This window comes from Dipodomys merriami, unplaced genomic scaffold, assembly GCF_024711535.1.
Source record: "Dipodomys merriami isolate MVZ:Mamm:240054 unplaced genomic scaffold, mDipMer1.0.p SCAF_388, whole genome shotgun sequence".
In the NCBI taxonomy this organism is placed as follows: Eukaryota; Metazoa; Chordata; class Mammalia; order Rodentia; family Heteromyidae; genus Dipodomys; species Dipodomys merriami.
Window position 1 is genome coordinate 631,899 of NW_027205470.1, and position 18,632 is coordinate 650,530.

The window sequence follows — 18,632 nt, forward strand, 5'->3', positions numbered from 1 at the left end:
GCTCATCAGGGTCCCGGTACCAGTGAAGGATGGACCCCTCTGGAACAGTGCAGACAGAATTTTAAGAGCTTGACTGATGTGCAGGTGTAAACCATTCCTAGGATCCTCTTGTAACAAGACTCCCCCATCCCAACCCCATTTGACCGTATTGATAACTGATGACTGATCATTGAGAGACAGGTGCTCTACCACTTGAGTTATACCCCTCCACTCTTTTTGCTTTATTTTTCACATAGGGTCTTTAGGATTTTGTTAGGCTGCCTACACTGCAGTCTTTCTATTTACTTTTCCCACATAGCCGGGATGACAGATGTTCTTAACGAGATGGGAAATCTCAATAACTTTTTGCCAGGGCTGGTCTCAAATCAGGATCCTCCTAATATCTGCCTATGTTATAAAGAGAAAACCCCCTTTCCCTGGCTTGTTAAAAATTCTCTGGAGACAGATTTTGCCACATAGCCCCCAGCTGGCCTTGAACTTGTGATTCAGACACCTTAACCTCCTGAGTGCTGGGATGTTAGGAGGGAACCAATATGCTGAGCAAGATATTCATTTGCCACTTAGCAGACAATCTCAGAAGGGCTTCTTTCTGATTGTAGACAGTCTCGGTGGCAGGGCAGCCTCCAGCCCAGGGAGAATTAGCACACATTGCTCCTCATCCGCAGTGTCCCTGCTACTCAGGGACTAGCCTTTCCCAGAGTCTGGACACCAGTGTGTGGCTGGTCAACTTCACCTTGGGCCTGGTGATGTGGGCATCACCAACTGCCTGCCTCCTGCAGCCCCTGGGCTTTGAAGGGCACTCATTGCCTGTCTAGCCCACAGTGAAGATAGGTGTGTGATTGTAGGGGGGAGGGGGACAGATAGGGTGAAGCAAGTGAGCCAAGGCTCGGGTTGGGGTGGGGGTCCCATGCTGTTTTCCATGCCCTTCTATGTGGCCACCATCTCTCAGGTGAATAAAGCATGCTCAAGACCCCATCAACAGCCACCAACCCCTCGCTGGCTCCCTCCTCATGGCATGAAGGTTCTCTAGTTCATGGTGAAGGAAGGAGAATGAATTCAGCCAGGAATATTAGATACATACATACATATATACATATATATACGTGTATATACATACACACATATACACACACACATACACATACATTAGGGTATATATATGCCCTAAGTCCAAATCTTATCAGTCTTATATTGGGAGTCACTATAAAAAAATCCATAAACATAATGAATAATGTTTGAAGCTTAATATAACATATAACTTCCTGGGATCATGCACCGTTTTGTTCTTCTTAGACTTCAAGTCATTGTCACCAAAAACCTGGCTTACAGCCAGTTAGCCAGACTGCTGCCTATGCCAGCAGCATGGAGCAGAGCCGTGACCACCGGATTACATTCCTGCCTCTTAAAGGAATTTCACTACTCCATGCTCACATTCAGAAGCACACAGGGAGATGGTCCAAATGGAAGTCCATCTAGCATTCTCCACTGGCTGTGGGAATTAATTCTCCACGTTGACAAGTCTCTATTGATCCTTCATGACAAAAAATATAATTCCTACATTATAAACACAAAGAGGCAAAATGAAGCTGTCCAGTAAGCAATGTGCAGATTCAAGGCTGCTGAACAAGGAACCCATTTGGAAGCAGATAACAGGAAATCCTCAGCAACGGCACAGTGATAGCTCAGTGGACAAGCAGGAAGGAAATGACTGTCCAGCCAGCCTGGTCCAGCCCTGGACTTTTAGGACTTGGAGGAATTTGGTTCAGTGCCTTTGAGAAGGGGAGAGGTATGATAATAACAAACCTGAACCATCTGGAAAGAGAGCTTTGGGCAGCCATGGTGTTCCCAGCACTTTGTGTGACATGTCCCTCAGGCCCCATTCTTCCTTTGTGGGAGAACAATTACGACTTCTGACTTAATAGTCAGGTGTGTACTTAAATCCACTCTCTGCTGGGCACTGGTGGCTCACACCTGTAATCCTAGCTGCTCCAGAGACAGAGATCTGAGGATCATGGTTCGAAGCCAACCCGGGCAGAAAAGTCTCCAATAAACTACTCAATAAAAATATCTACTCAAAATAACTACTCAATAAAAATATCTCCAATAAACTACTCGGCAAACACTGTGACTTAAGTGGTAGAATACTAGTTTTGATCAAAAGAAGTTCAAGGAGAGCCCCCAGGCCCGAGTTCAAGCCCAGAACTGGCACAAAATTAAGAAAGAAATAAAATGAATGAATGAAATAAATCCACTCTCTCTCCCCTTCCATTTACCAATCAGCTGCCAACAGCAGCAGGCATTGATCATTCACATTGGGAATATTCAAACAAATAGAGTTCTCCTCAAAGAGGCCTACACTTCCTGAGATCCACATGTTATGACGGTGTTGGGGCAGGGAGCTGGGGGAGCAGAGAAGAGAGGTTCCTGACTGCAAACAACAACAGGATGAGGCAAGATGACCCAGAGATGAAGCTGGAGAGCTGTTCCAAGGCTGATCAGGAAGCAACTTGCTAAGGAGTTTGGACCCACCTGAGTTTCTTTCTCTGAAAGACTCAGCCTCAGCTGTCTGGCCTGTCTTAGCAGATCAGGGCTAGAAGTGTTAGCATATGTGTAATTTTTTTGCAAGTATCAAATGGGCCTTATTAGTATAAAGCATTATTATCACAATGAAAGTATTACTAAACACTGTTAAATATAACTCCCATTTTTCTGTGATAGTAGATAAAAACAGTCTCAGATGTAGCCTCAAGAGACTAAGATTTAGATGTGTCTGAAGAAAAGATATGGACTTCCACATTAAGTGGAAATAAATCAAAGTGAAAATATTTCCTCTAAGTGGAAATAAATCAAATAGGTGTGTATACATTCGTGTGTGTGTGTGTGTGTGTGTGTGTGTACCAGGTTTAGAAAATAGTTCTGTTTTATGATTTGGGAGCCAGTTGATAATATACCTAAAAGCACATGGTGACCTTTTTTTTTTTTTGGGTCTGGTCATGGGGCCTGAACTCTGGGCCTGGGCGCTGTCCCCCAGCTCTTCAGCTCAAGGCTAGCGCTCTACCACTTGAGCCACAGCACCACTTCCAGCTTTTTTTCTTTTTGCTTATGTGGTGCTGAGGAATCAAACCCAGGGCCTCATGCATGCAAGGTAAGTGCTCTACCACTGAGCCACCTTCCCAGGCCAACCTTTTCTTGTTAAATGTAAATCTACTCCAGTAATTGCTGCCACCTTCTCTTTCCTACTGTAGGCTGGAGCAGCCTACAGCCCCATGCCCCTGCCCCCATCCTTCACACTCCTGGCTTCTTGTCCTCTTCTCCAAAAACATTTTCCCCATTCTGGCTGCTGTGACCAGCAGATTGCCAAGTCCAGTGTAGTGTCCACTGTAGGTGACACTTCCATGTACCTGATGGGAAGAGATCCTCTGCAGGACTCGGTCATTACATGGTCCTTTCTTTTTTGTTTTTGTTTTTATTGTAAAAATAGTGTACAGAAGGGTTACAGTTATAAGAGTAAGGTAATGAGTACATTTCCTATTGACCATGGTTACTTCCTCCTTTGTTTTTCCCCTACCATCCCTTCCTTGAGCTGAAGAGCTGAGGGACAGTGCCCAGGCCCAGAGTTCAAGCCCCACGACCACCACTACCACCACCACCACCAACAACAACAAAAACAAAAACAAACAAAACCAAATAGATGGTCCTTTCTTATCTGTGCCTGTCCTCAGCTGGTCATCACTCCCCACACACTTTCGGGGTACCCACCAGCAATCACACACACAGCTGGCCCAGAGCTGAGTCCTTCCTTCCAACCCAGCTGGGTCCTGGACTCCATACCTTCCTTTCTGGCCATCTATTTGCCAACTCCACCTGGGTGTCCCATAGGGATCTCAAAATCAAGCCACTGAACTACTTTTCTTCTACTCTAGTAGTTCCTTCTATGTTTCTGTTCCCAGATGACACACCATCTAAGCCTATGCCTTCGGAACCACTGGGTTTCCTTGAAGTGATCTTTCTCCTCCTTCTCTGTCCTCATGGTCCCTGTTTTGTTCAAGATCCTATCAAAACTTGCTCTGTTTCCCATCAGCCCCTGGCTCCTCTAAGGGACTCCTACCTCACTTCAATGAGGGTCCACCTTCAATGGGCTGTCCACCTCAGGAAAATTCTCCCGGCTGCCTCTAGATTGTGAGATCATCAGCTACCACATCTGTCTGCCCCGGGCCATGCCCTAAGTTGCCCTCAGGCAGGGTCTACATACCACTTATGGTGAGCCTACAGGGGACAGGGCAGAGCGAATCTGAACAGTTGCTTTGTGAGTGTGCAGTAACTGAATGGAAGAGCTCTGCACAGAGAGCTCCTCTGCAGCTCTTGCTGATTATGAGCTAACAGTGGGTGGGGTCCCAGCCATCTCCTTAGATGTGTGAGGTAAGAATGCTGGAGGCATTCACCATCTATGGGTCATTTGTTGCTAAAGAGACAGAGCAGGGTGACAGAACATTCTCTTGTTTTGTAGTCAGCTCATCCTGGTCATCTGACGGGCACAGCTTTCCCCTTTCTCCAAAAAGTAAAATCCAATTGACTCACTACTGCTTTGCTTTTTGGACATTAGCAGCCACCATACATTTGGCATCTTTAAAATTTTCCCATTCCAGGGTATCAGGGAAGAAAGGATTTTGTGAAGTCTAGGACACAGAGCATTGCTGACACATCAAAGGCTAGATGGAAAGTCTACCTAGCTGCCCTGGTGTCCAGCTGGTGATGTTAGTTCCAGGCTGCAGGGAATAATTCCACATTTCTGTTTCTGGTGGGGTGTGCTCCTCAGTGATAGAGGATATGAATGAAGTCCTGAAGGATGTTCCAGAAATGAGAGAAGGAAAATCTTTCTTTTACCATAAAGCTTAGCAATCTAATCCTCATGCAAAATGTTTTCTCTACTTTCAAATAGACAAAGAGTAAATTGGCCTTTTGCATATTCTCCAAAAGAGAACAGTTCCCTAGATTAAAAATGGCAATAATCACTCTGTTAGGCAAGCTGCTTGCAAGGAGTTAGCATAAAACTGAGAACGCCAAAATCTTTGTTCAGTTGGAAAGCTCACTTGTAATCTGTAATTCACTTGAATTAAGAGCATACCTTTAATCACAGATATGCACACAAGTGGACTCCCCTATCTGTCTATGCATCCAGAGGCTCTGAAAGAAATTCTCCTTATAAGGTCTTATGTATATATTCTCTAAATATGTAACATACTATGTGATACACATTAAAAATAACTACACAGTGCATATAAAATTACACACACACATCTCTTTGAATAAGTTAAAATATTTCCCATTCCATCAAAATGCTTGCTTCAAAAAGCTAGGTGCTAGTGGATCATGCCTGTAATCCTAGCTACTCTGCCGGCTAAGATCTGAGGATTGCTGGTCAAAGCCAGCCCAGGCAGTTAAGTCCGTGAGAACCTTATCTCCAATTAACCACCAGTGGCGCTGTGGCTTAAAGTGGTAGAGCACTAGCCTTGATTGAAAAAGCTCAGGGACAGTGCCCAGGCCCTGAGTTCAAGACCCATAACAAACACACAAACACACAAACAAACACACAAACAAATAAAATATTTGCTTCAGAACCTGGTGCTAGTGGCTCACTCTGTAATCCTAGCTACTTGGGAGGCTGAGAGGGAGGGTGGGTTGTGGTATGAGGCCAGGACCAGACAGAAAAGTTCGCAAGACCCTATCTCAAAAAATAACCAGCAAAGAATGGGCTGAAGGTATGGTTCAAGAGTTACAACACTGGCCTAGCAACTATAAGGCCCTCTGTTCAAGCTCTAGTGTGGCCAAAAATACATGAATAAATGCTGTATTAGACAGCAAAAATTGGGGAGAGGGGAGATGTATTGAGGTTTGAACTCAGGGCCTCAGATTTGCTATACAGGTACTCTATCACTTGAGCCATTACTCAGTCCAGACCGAACTTACTTTAGGCCTGTCAAGATCAATAGTTTGTTCCCTCCCAAAGGTTTCCTGGGATTCCTAAGAACACATTACCACTTATACTTTGCAGGCCACGAATACCTACTCAATTTCTCTCCCCACACTGGTGCTCAAGAAGCACACACAGCCCTAGTGACAGAGGTATGGCCTTGGGACTAAAGATGAAATCATATTGTCATCTGGTCCTAAAAATGACACAGTAACCAGGATGACAGCTAGACACACAACGAGACAAGAATCTGTGCAGGCAGTTAAACAAAAGGGTAGAGTGTGCAGCCGATTTAACGGGTTTTTAATGTCAGAATCAAGTTTTTGCAGCACTTCACACTTTTAAGGTGTTTCCTAGCTGAGTCTAGGGGATTCATTCTGTGAAGTTAAAGTCTGAAGTTATTCTTAGCACAACCATGTCTGCCTGCCCAATGCTTTCCACCCCAGCCATGGAAGCTGAGGTAGATAGGTGTTTGGCATTCCCAGGACACAGCTTTTCTCAAAATCACATCTCATCACAGCTAGCCGGGACCCCACGGATAAGTTTCGTTCTGTACCAGGATATCCTAGAAGCCCCACTTTATAATGATTGCTCCTGTCCAGGCTTTGGTAAGGCAAGTCCACAATACCCTCTCTCGGAAGCCTGCTAACAATACTCTCACCTGGGGATTTTCCTTAGTCCGTCTCCGCATGACAAAGGTTCCCTTAAGCGCTGTGAACTTACCCTTTCCAAAGACTTCAGGAGGTTCTGTCTTTCTTTGAGCTTCTGAATACTGATGACAATTTTGTGTCTTGCACCTTTGGTAACGTTCTGTAAATTTAATACATGAAGGTATGCTTAAGAATTAGCTTAGAGACTCTCTCAAAGAGCATACAGTCAGTCAATGTGCTTTGATCACTCAGCGAGGACTTTCACAAACCTCTTCTTCCTAAATAGTCTATAACTCCATCCGGCTACACATTTAGGACAGAGAGACACAGGGCAGCCAGTTTTCCCCCTCATCACAAGATTTCCTCAAAGTCTTAAAAGACAATATATTTAAGTCAGACATTCCTTTCTCCCAGGTTCCCCTGGAAGTCCTGAACCTATCAGATCCTCATGGTATTCGCAAATTTTTCCCATTTGCCCATCTTGAAGGGGTGGGGAAACCCAGTGTGGTCCACATGGAGTATCATCAATAAGGAATATTTTTTTTTAGTTTGCAGCCATTAAAAAAGTAAACACAACTGAAAAGAATCTATAATTCACTCATCCCTGCAGGTAGACTTTAGGATTTGCAGATCTGGGGTTGATTTTCATTGTGTAGAGTGGTAGCCTAGGGATTTTGCTAGATATGGGTTGTTAGAGACCCAGTAAATTTCCCAGTTGAGGGCCTTTTACTCTCCCCTTCTAATCAGGTCTTTAATAAGAATTTTAAATTTCTGTTTAGCTTCAACTTCGGGTTCAAATGAACTAAATTACGCTGAGAAGATTTTGCCAAGTTCTGACTTTACCCTCTGCCATTTCCTTCTTTCTTTTTTGTTTCTTATTAAGTTGAACAAGTGATGGATTTAAGGTTTTTTTCCCCTCAACCCTGACCCAAACACAAAAATGCTCTTAGAAATGTTTCTCATCGACCCCTGGGATATCAGGGAGTGGTAGAGATTCAAAATGTGGTGGGAGAAATGTTAGGAAGTGGATCTTAGTGCCTTTCATTCTCTGAGATTGTGCAGTGACTTTAGGCTTTGTCTTGCTCTCAATACTGGTATTCAGCTTAGCCTGCAGAGGTTAACCGAGGGTCCTGGAAAAGCAATGGGAAGCCAGAGGTCTGTGGGGAGGTACACATCCTAACCAGCCATGCTTCCTCAAGGGGAAATAGTATTGGCTGGTGTAGACCATCAATTCTTTAAAATCATTGCTCAAAGGAAACTGAGTCAGTTGAAACATGCAAATAGCATTTTAAACAAGGGAAACAAAGGCATGGGTCAGAGGCCTATTGACTGGAGCACAGCATGGAAGGAGTCATGCTTCATTTCAGGGGTACTGTTGACTGGCCTTTGGCATCCACGCTTGGAGAAAGATGTCTAAGAAGGAGGAGGACCTTTGTCCATTTGTAACATGTAGAAGGAAAATGAAATCTGAGACCTGGGAAATCTCATTCTTAATCATCATCTCATGCTCTTCCAGGAGGCTAGAATAAATAAATACTGTGAACTATTTATTCCAATCTCCATTCAGTCCATCCTGAGGGATTTTGGAAAAAGCCTTGGGGTTTGTCTGAAGCACGACCTGATGCTTCTGCTGATCTCCATTTAGAAGATAGCTAGTATGTGACCAGGTAGAATGGTCCCTTCCCTAATTCCACCCTCTTTCCATCTCTGCAATCTGTCCTCTTGAAACGCAGCTCCAATTCCAATAAACTTTCTGGGTGCCACCTGAGGCTACAGGCCACTTGGACTTCTGGTAGGACTTGCTGTCCAGGATCTTCCTACCACTTCCTATTGGACTCTGCAGGGAAGAGCCGTGTCTTACAATTTATGTGGGATGTGAATTAGCATCTGGAAATTCCATGGCATGGGTCCCAACGTGGTTGAATGTCACCCTCTCTGGGAATGGTCCCCTTAAGCACATACCTGAGCCTCCAGCTGGCACTCAGTGAGGGCCATCATTTCCTCATAGGTCATCTGGGAGAAAAGCGCAGCGTACTTGTGCAGGCGGAGGCTTTTTAACCAGGCTGGAACATCTGTAGTGTAAGATGAGCAAGAGATGGGGAGGGAGATGGGAGGAACGAGAGAGGTGACGAAAGATGCAGGAACAGGAAGAAGCAGCGATGTTCAGAGGAAAAAAAGAAAAAAAACACCTTTATGTTATTACTTGCTTAATTCTGGCAGCAAATTATGGGCCACAAGTTTCTGGCTAGCCCTGACATTCTCAGTAATGGTTCTGATTCTACTCTAGACTATGAACTGCTTACTCAGGGTCGATAGGCTACAGGGAATCCTCCAGAATTATCCCCCTCCACACCCAATTTATAAATATGTAATTTGCTGGGAAGAGAAGCATCCATAGCTCCCTGAAGATTAACAAAAGGGTTCATGACCAAAACCATGGTAAGAAATCATCATTAGCCGGGCCACTTCACTGCTGACTTGGAAAGAACTGATCTAGAAAGTTAAAACTAGACACAGTGAGTTTACACCCTCTAGATACTTTCCTTGGAGGGAAAATGCATTTATCTACATGTTTCAGTAATTCCACAGAGGCAAGCAACAGTTGTTGTAATTCATAGCTTGATTCCTTCCCTTTCGCTCCCCTAGATCCAATGGGATAAGGGGCATTCGAGGACCCAACATCATCACTTTTGTGGGATGCCTGCTGTTCATTTCCCCAAGCCATAGAATGTGTCTAGACATAGCTTTGATTTCTTCCTTGAATGCCAACCAAATAACACACCACATCTTGAAAGGTCTAACGATTGGCTAGACCACAGGATAGTACAAATTCCAAAGTCCATCAGAAATAAGCCCTCAGTTTGAGATTCCAGAGTGAAGAACAACAATTTCTGTATAGAATATCCACAGGATTATTACCTTGCTCATTACAAACAAAACAAAAGCATTTTCCCAAGGTCCTTTAAATCAAAAGTTGTTGAGCTGACCTTTGAAAAGTTTCTAGAATCATATTCCCCTACTTCTGGCTTGTTTTATGGCAACATTAAGCCATCAAGCCTAAATCACAGAGCAAGTATGTCATGGGATAGAAACTAGAACTCCAGCCTTCTGAGTCCCAGTTCTTTCCTACATTGAACCAACTTTCTTAAGATAAGGCCCAAATAGCTCATCAGTGGTAGGGCTGAATAAGCAGGTCTGTTAAGTACCATTTGTGTTTTCTATGAAGTTGATCACTAGATTCTGTACAACTGATTGCTGAGTTCTTTATTCTGAGATACTGATGAACCATACACATTCCAAAATAAGTGAAAACCTTCCAATTCTTCAATACTTAGAGGAGGTAACTAGGGTTGATGAAAGATGCCGAGACAACTCTGAAATCAGGCTTCGTCTGCTCGGTCAGGGAATGTGGCTGGGGGATGGTTGGCCTGCTGAGAGTACTTTTTCATCTGCAGTAATACGAAGGCCAAGGAGGAACATTTCTGAGAATTCCCCAGAAAAGAACATCCAATGGCATTTTAAGATCAGACTCAGTTATCTCAGGCTGCATTCTTTGCTTGGAAACCCTTCAATTTACTGTGACAAGAGGGAGTCCATCTCTTGATACCAACATTAACCAAACACAGACAAAGCTTCCTCATGAACATAGTAGTAACCCCTTAGATCCTCCTCAGCTTAAACTACATTGGATGAAGCATCCAGGACTTTGCAGCTCAGGAATCTAGTGCTTTCCCTGATATGTCATCCTGAAGCTATTTTATCTGACTTCATTCTCTCCCATATTTCTGTTTCTCTTGAAACAATGCTAATGCTTTTGCAGATGGGGACAGGCATAACCTTCACTCCAGCTTTCAGTTCAACCGCATGTTACCACTTTGTCACCAGGTTTCATGGTTTTTATTCACATCTTGGAAAATGTCTAAGCTGCTGCTCAAACACTGCCACCTTTATGATTCAGAGATGTTTGGGTAGCTCAATGCCACACTAAGGCACAATTCCCCAGAGAAAAAGTGTACCATCATCCCATGAACCAAATCTGGACCAGGTGCCCTACTGAAGAGCCACACAAAATCCACTGATGATAAGACAAAGAAAATCCTTCTGAATCATCTATTAAATCATGTTGCAACCAGATGCTTTATATCAAGGTAACAAATGAGTCTCTTAAGAGCCAGACATGTGAGGGACAAGTCTTCTGTGGCAAGGCTCAGTTTGACAACTGGAATTCTGGATAGATGCATAGAAAAGCCTGTCTCATTTAGTCAAAATGCAGGTCATTGGGAATCATTTTCTTGAAAAAAGGCTCTTATTAGGACTTCAGAACAGGATAAATTAGGCTTCTTGAGAGTTATTTCTGAATACACTATTGGGAAATGTAAATTTCTGTGACTTTATGTTCCTGGGGAAGGCACACAATGACACTGTTTGTCGTACAGGTGTCTTAGTGCTCAGCTCAATGTTACGTACCCAAACACCTTGCCTTCCTACAGTGGCAACCAATGATCCCAAAATCCTAGTTCTTAAAAAAAATTGCCTACCAACTTTTCTCTCCCTGGTTGGTGAGGCACCCTTCCTTAACAGGAATCAAAACAAAACTCCATGAACCAGAGAACTGAGAACCTTGATCATTTCATTCCCCAAAGGCAGAAATTCCAATAATTCAAGTGCTAAATTCTGTAAGACTGAAAGAACTTGAACTCAAAGCTCAGGTACTCCCTCAAGGTCCACGTGCCACTCTGTTGGATGCAATGGTAAAAACAAAAAACAAAAAACCAAATGCTATTCTAACCTCAGACCTTCATTTTTCAATATGGGAACCTGTGGCTATGGTTGGAAGACACAGGCAAAAGGGAAAAGCAGAGCTGTTTCCCAGAGAAGGTGATAAGTGAATGAGGACAGTGACCCTTCAGGGACCCCGCCTCAGACTGGTACATGGCTGTTTAGTTTCATCTGGGTTGCTCCTATTGAATATATCAATGGAGGGCCCAAGTGATTCAGTGTGAAAAAGAGAAAGATGCCCTCTGCTATATGCTAGGCTGAATTCCTTGTCAGGTTTGGGAATGCTGAAATATGCTAACTCAACATTTACCAAATGACTTTGATAAGGGTCAAGCTCTGTGAAAATACGTCCTTTTTATCAAGGAACTTTTCATCTAGACAGCACAGCTGACACATACAAAAACAATTATAATAGCTGTTGTACAAGTACAGAATACAGCTCCAGTTCTAGGACCAGGTCCTAGGGAGTGTAGAAGAGTTCTTTGCAATTTGCTGCTTAGAATAACAGCAACTTGGGAGTCCCTTGGACTCCCAAGGAAACAATCAGAGAAAGCAAGACCAGCAGACAAGGACAGAGGCAAGAGAGCATCCAGGGTAGAACAAATGCTTGTGGTAGAGAATGGCTAAAGACAAGGTGGGACACAGGCAGGGCAATCAGGTGACCAAGATAGGAAATGGGTAAACACAAGGACAGTAGACATTATCCTGGATGATGAATGGCTGTTGAAATCTGACCAGTAGCAGCACGTGCAGCTAAGTACGTTAGAAACATGATGGTTGTTATTAGGAAGGTTGGACAGGACAGTAAGAGAGAAGGCCATGATGTGAGTTTAGGAACACCATGAAGATGACTTTGGCAAGGGAGCAGAAGAGAAGGAAAAGATGTAAACTGATGGTATTTGAAAGATCAGGAAAGAGCAGAGAGTGAGAAAGATGAAGGTCTGGGCTTGGTGAGACAGCAAACACAAGGGATCAGCAGATTTGAGGAGAGATGGTGAATTCACATTAGATCACTTGAGTGACGCTGCCTTGAGGTCAACCATGAGGAAAAAGTCAGCTACAAACTTGGAGAGAGAGAGAGAGAGGTCTGCACTAAAGAACAACAACTCGCCTTTTCTATAATTCTTAGTTATCAGTTCATGGGAGTAGGTGTGTAGGTGAGATTTCTCAGACAAGTAGCATTGAGACTAGGAGAGTTCTATGGCAGAACAGTCTTTTAGAGGAATGTGTAAGAGGTTTCTAGGAGAAAGCATCACCCTCCATGTGAGTGATGGTTGAATCCACGCCATGTCTCCATCCTTTACGAATCTCCTTCTAGTAGACCTTGATGCTGTCCACATTGGGTTTATCCTCTCATGCCCAGTTTCTGATGACAGTGTTACATCCATAATCTATGCTTTATATCAAGGTTTAAACCGTGCTTGTTTTTACTTCCTTTTCAAATCAGCCATGGAGAGGATCTGTGGCACATACAACTGCATTCAACCCTGTTGAATGCAATGGTAAAAACCGCTATTGTAACTTGAGCTGCTTTTCCCTGACACATGCTGCAGGAATGACTATAAATGTCAGCCAGGCCAACAAGCCATGCAGCACCCAAACATGAAGGAGGAGGTCTACCGTAGAGGGGGACGAAGGGCAGGGTGAACATAGGAATCAACACAAAGAGCAGAAAGTTAGGCACTTCTTTCCCGGGAAGAAAGAGACATGAACAGCCATTTTCTCACACGAGAGAACACATGGGGCTCCTGCTATCTGCAGATGCAAAACTGACTTCCATTCTCCACTGAGAGTCAAGCTAATCTCAACCACCTTCTCCTTCTGAGAAAGGGATACCTTCTTGGTTTCTGAGGGAGAGAAGAGGAAAGCTAGCTGATAAGCAGGCATCACCTCTTCATTGTTAAGTGAGAGGAAAAACACTGCAAGAACAAAGAGCAGATACTTAGTGATGTCATCAAGCTTACCAAAACATGCCTTTATTTCTAGTTAGAAACAAATGAGCAGCCTGGGCTGTTGTACCCACTGAACAAAAGAAAGGAGCTCTGGGCATCTGGTCCCTTTGGAGCCGAAGTCTCCTGGAATGTGTGTCTTGATTCTGGGGAGTGTCCATGTGGGTCCCCAGGAAGGCCTTGTGGACATATATAGGGGTGGGTCTTGGAAGGCCAAGTTTGAGGTGAAGTACCCACTTCAACATGTTAGATGCAGACAGAAGACTGTTTTTCCTTGCCACTTCTATTAAGCATGACATTCCTAAGTGCTGTGTACACAAGCTGAGTGAGGAGTAGAGGTTAAATCTTTCAGACTTTCAGGACTGAGAGGAATCCTAGGATTTGCTGTTGAGAGTTCTCCGCCTATCTGAGAAGCATGAGCCCAACTCTGAACCAATGAGGAGCCATCTGTGCAGGTCCCAATGTTGAAATATGGGAAGAGGAAAATGAAACAAACATACCCAAGCTCAAGGAATTCAATACAGCAATCTGGAAAGTCAACATGAAGAGAATAGTGACTAATTTGGATGACAGCCAGGCTGAACACAGTTCCAGCTACTCAGAGAACCTTTACCATCCTCAGCAGTGGTGTACAAACCACCTCTCTTACAAAGACTTCTGACAGGTTCTTTTTCCCAACCTTCAAATAGATCTCACCTCTAAATAATTTTTCTAGTCTAACTCTGAGACGAGGAGCAAAGGTCTACATTTCAAAAACAATTCCAAACCTCAAACCAGCTATTTCAGAGTTGACAGTATATTTTCTTTTTGCCACGCAGAGAAAAAGTTTACTCAAGTTCCATCTATGTAGGACTCCTTAGAAAAGGCAAATAACGTTTTCACAGTCAATAGAGTCACCTCCATTCTCAACTGCCATAGGGCTATCAAAGTCACTGGAGTCAAGAATTTGTATTGTACCTTTATGGTGTCTACATACAAGAATACGTTAAGTTCAATTCCCTCCGTAGTTTTGTGCTAGTGTGAAGCACACATCATAAGTATACCTAGTTGGTATTAACTCATATTGAAGCTCATATCCACAGACACATGCCTATTTCTACCCGCCCCCCCCCACTTTACTCTATGAGCATGTTTACTAAGATATGCAGAATGGCATGCCTCAAATGCACTTTCTAATAAGTATTCATAGTATTAAAACTGCAGGTGAGGAGGGGAAGCCAAACAGGAGCCTGGGCTGGACCAGGAAGGTGCCTTAGTGGTGCTTCGTGCTGACCACTAAGGAGGTTACATATTTCCAGGGAATGATGACAGGTTTTCACACTTCCTATGTCCCAAGCCATCCCCCACATCTGTTTCTCCTCCGATAGACCCTTTGCTATGCATGATACCAAGGCTGACCAGATGTCCTAGGCAGAAACCCAGCCATCATTTTAAATGTCTTCCCCTCCATCACTGTCTATATTTAGGTAGTTACCCAGCCTTCTCCATTCTCTCATGAAACTCATGTGACCACACTCCTTAGTTTCCATTCTCACTGTTTGCTGGCCTTTGACCAATTTCACCTTTTTTCCTCTCTTATTGAAACATCCTCTACCTCTCTACTGGCTTCCCAAACCAGAATCTCCTGTCTTCTTCTCACTTTGATATATTTTCCACACTATGGCAAGGCTCCCATTTCTAAGAGGCAAGTCTATACAGGTGTGATAGGAATTCCTTCAACCATTTCAGGACAAAAGACAAAACTCCTTTGAAAGGCCTGGGGCCTAGCTTTTCCCTCTGGCCGACTTGTTTCTATGCACTTCTAATCGTGTAGTCAGAGGATCTTGTTGGTTAAGTCTTTCCTCACATGCTTTCATGAGTGGTTTTCTCTGTACAGAATGCTTTTCCTTTGACTCTGCTGGATGTCTGTATTCATTGCCTTACAACTCAGCTCCAGGCTTCTCCTTTTCTAGGAAGTTTCCCTGACTTCCCACCTCTTTGTGTTATGGCACTTTTTGTGCCTTTTCTGACCCAGGACAAGTCACTAAGTATATTTTCACAGCGATGCACCTGCCTTGACCACCCATTTGTTGTTCATGTGCAAGTGAATCTCTTATAGTAGCAATAGCCCTTACCTTAGTCCTACTTGAGCTAGTTACTCCTCTCTCAGCAAATGCTCAGAAAAGCCCACTAACTGGAATAGGACAAAAGTGAACCTGTGGCTCTTCCTGTCCTAAATATCTTCTCATTCCCATATATCAAAGCCACATCATTCATCAACAGCCCTGGCATGTTGGTAAGCACTTAGGTGTTGGGTTCTACATCATCTTTGAGGTTGTGATGCTAACATGACTGGCACAGAGGATTCTCCCACAACTGACTGCTCTTCCTTCTAGGGAATCATGGTATGATTTCTCTCTTTGAATGAAAGAAAAACCAAGAGCACATTCTATTGCCTAAGGAATGAAGAATATTATAATTGAGCTCCAATTCAGAATCAAGAATCTTTCCCTGGGGTTAAGTCATAATGATGTTTCTGAAAAGAACAGGGACAGATGAATTTAGAAAACAGAACCAGTATATTCAACCAACATGTATAACTAGTATCCTCCATAGGGAATGATAAAGGGGGAAATTTCACATTTCAGTTCAGGTCATGCTTTTTTGGGGTCAGTTTCAAGTTAAGTAGTTGATTCTTTAGCTTGGGACTGTAGTGTGAGAGCCCTCTACCCTAGCAGCAATTTGATGAGACCAACTTAAACCATCAGGAAAGGTATTCAGAATAGAAGAACAGCAGTGCAGGTAGATGACATTAATCATCAGAGTAGGAGTTGGTCTTTCTGATAGAGAGCGCCAAGGTAATGACAAAAAGAGGCCTAGATTGATATATGTGAAAAATAAAAAGAGCCAAGGTTTCCTCCACATTCTTGACCGAAGAGGTACATTCCTAAGGAATGATTATAGTCAAACCTGGCCAGTCTCTCTCTAAATGAGAAAGGAAGAAAAGGAAGGATCAATGTAGAGTTTTCCTCAAGGTCAGTAAGATGAATTCACACTGAATCAAGTTCCATGATAATGACTTTACTCTTTTTCCCAAGATGTTAAGGAGAGGGTAAGCCCCTTGATTATTGGTGAACTCTTGCAAATTCTACTATAGAGTCTTCATTTTGGCAAGCTAAGTAGTTACAAATTAGAGAAGCAATGAGAAGTTCAATACTGATACCCTGATGGACTAGGCTGCTACCAAAGGGCCCAAGGCCCAACAAAGAACACTTTTCTAGATGCATGTCACTTGATCACATAGCACACTGCTCCCAAGTGTGATCTAATTTAGATATTCAAACTAGCTCTTAGATGTGAAGATCAAATGACAAACTCTTGGGACAGGCATGTTAAAGGCTGTTTCTCAGACATGCTCTTACCAGGCGGTGCCTAGTAAACTTTTTTGATGTGGAAGAGTTCTTAGTGGTGACTATCTCACAGCAAGGCGGGAGAAGAAACATCTGTATTTAATACATACTGGCCCTATGACACTTCGAGAAGCTAGTGCTTGCTCATGTGGACATTTTTAATATCTGACTTGTCTACTACACTGCAGGTATACTTTCCTTAAAAATAGAACCCATAATTCCAGAAGGTTCCTTCCTTTAAGTATTTTTTTCCCATTTAACTTAATAATGAACTTATATTTTGAATCTGGGTCCAATTCTGGATTCAAATTGGTCAAAGAAGCTAGAAATATATGAAAAAGGTCCTTTGTTTCATCTAGCCACCCACAGTCTGTTTCCTGACCATTCCCACATAGGCCTGTATTCTTTATAAGATATATGACCCTTGTCTGTGTCATTTTCTGATTAAGTAAGCTCTGAGGAGACAAGTCTCACTGATTCTAGAGAAATAAATCAAATAAACTTATATATTTGTGATACGCCTTGAACTTTAGAAAGTTTTTGGCTTCTATCTTACAACAGGAATAGGACAGTTTTCAATTTTTCTTTCATTTGTGTTTTTAAAAAATATATTATCTTGATTCACTTCTTATCAAAATGCCAGTATACATTTGGTCAGCATGACAAATACATTGTTACCTGTTTGGGGAGAATGTTAAGGTATGCATAAGTCCTTCAAAGAAAGACAAAAATGAAGGAAGGGAGGGAGAGAGAGCGAGAGGGAGGGAAGGAGAAAGAGGGAGGGAGGGGAGAGAGGGAAGAAAATAAGAGGAAGAAAGAAAATGAATGCCTATCCACTAAATGGTGGAATCAGCATTCCCACAGTGAATGACCTCTCCACAGGGCCCTCCCTGATGATCATCACAAGCCAGTGTTACTAGTCAGAACCCAACACATGCCATCTTGAAAATACAGACCATGAAGACCCTGAGCTTCACTTGCAAAGAAGTTAGCCCAAAGCAGTCCCTCAGTCATGTGACAGATGCCAAGCCAGGCTTGCCAAGAACATGACTAAATCTCACCTGCAACCTGTGACCTGCAGTTTGGCTGCCTGAACACAAAACTAGGTAGTGTAAATGGGTTTTGCCAGGTCTCCAAACCTGTGATCCAGTTTCCTGAACACCATGAGGATGACATACTCCCCACTTCAAAGTGACCTACTGCTTTTGCTGCCTGTGAAGTCCCTTCAAAGACCATCTGTATCACCAGAGAAAACTTCCCTAGGGTAACACAGCACAAGAACCTGATGAGAGTAAGGCTGATTGTCACAGCTCCATTTCCCAAATTATGGGCTATGTTTTCACCCTGGTGACCTTTTATAGGTGGTCCTTGGACATGTGTGGGCATGTGTGCTGTGCTGAGTTCCTGTGTGTGAAGGGAATGAGATCCAGAGTCTCTTATGTCAACAGTGATCACTTTATGAAGATCAGACCCAGCAAACCTCAGGACTATGTATTCATGAAAGCACGGAATGTGCTCTCAGAGCCTTCCCTCTGCACCAGCAACCACAGCCCTCAAGCCTGCATGGTTATTGTCTCATTACCTAACATTGTTATCAACATGTCTCTATGAGCATCTTCCTCTAAGGACTTCTAGCCCTTCACAAATGCAGTCCAAAAATACATAATGTTCATATCTTCTTTGAACCTATCATGGGTAATTTGGAAGTCGCTATCTCCTGATGAGGATCTGTAGAAGAGGATAGATTTACCAGCAATGTAGAAACATCTATTTAGGCTGCACAAAAAAAAGCCTTTATCACCAATATGCAAATCTATTATCAAGCTTAAAACAGCCAGACATTCTCAGTGGTATTTTCATATCCCTTCAACAGATGCAGAGAAAAAGAATTTAA

At 43.2% G+C, this 18,632-nt stretch overlaps 1 protein-coding gene across 6 annotated transcripts in view; it reads right to left on the bottom strand.

Annotated features, from left to right (window-relative positions):
* The window catches only part of LOC138805128 (protein Smaug homolog 1), a 229,763-nt gene that overhangs the window by 32,994 nt on the left and 178,137 nt on the right, over positions 1-18,632 (bottom strand). For 4 of the 6 annotated variants that reach the window (XM_069989727.1, XM_069989725.1, XM_069989726.1 and 1 more), the window contains 2 exons: positions 8,584-8,693; positions 6,695-6,781 (listed from right to left, as the gene is read on the bottom strand). In XM_069989727.1, coding sequence (XP_069845828.1) covers positions 6,695-6,781; positions 8,584-8,693 — 197 coding nt within the window. Of the gene's footprint in view, positions 1-4,108; positions 4,182-4,252; positions 4,338-6,694; positions 6,782-8,583; positions 8,694-18,632 lie in introns of those variants that run through there. The other 2 variants (XM_069989729.1, XM_069989730.1) reach the window with 2 other exon arrangements.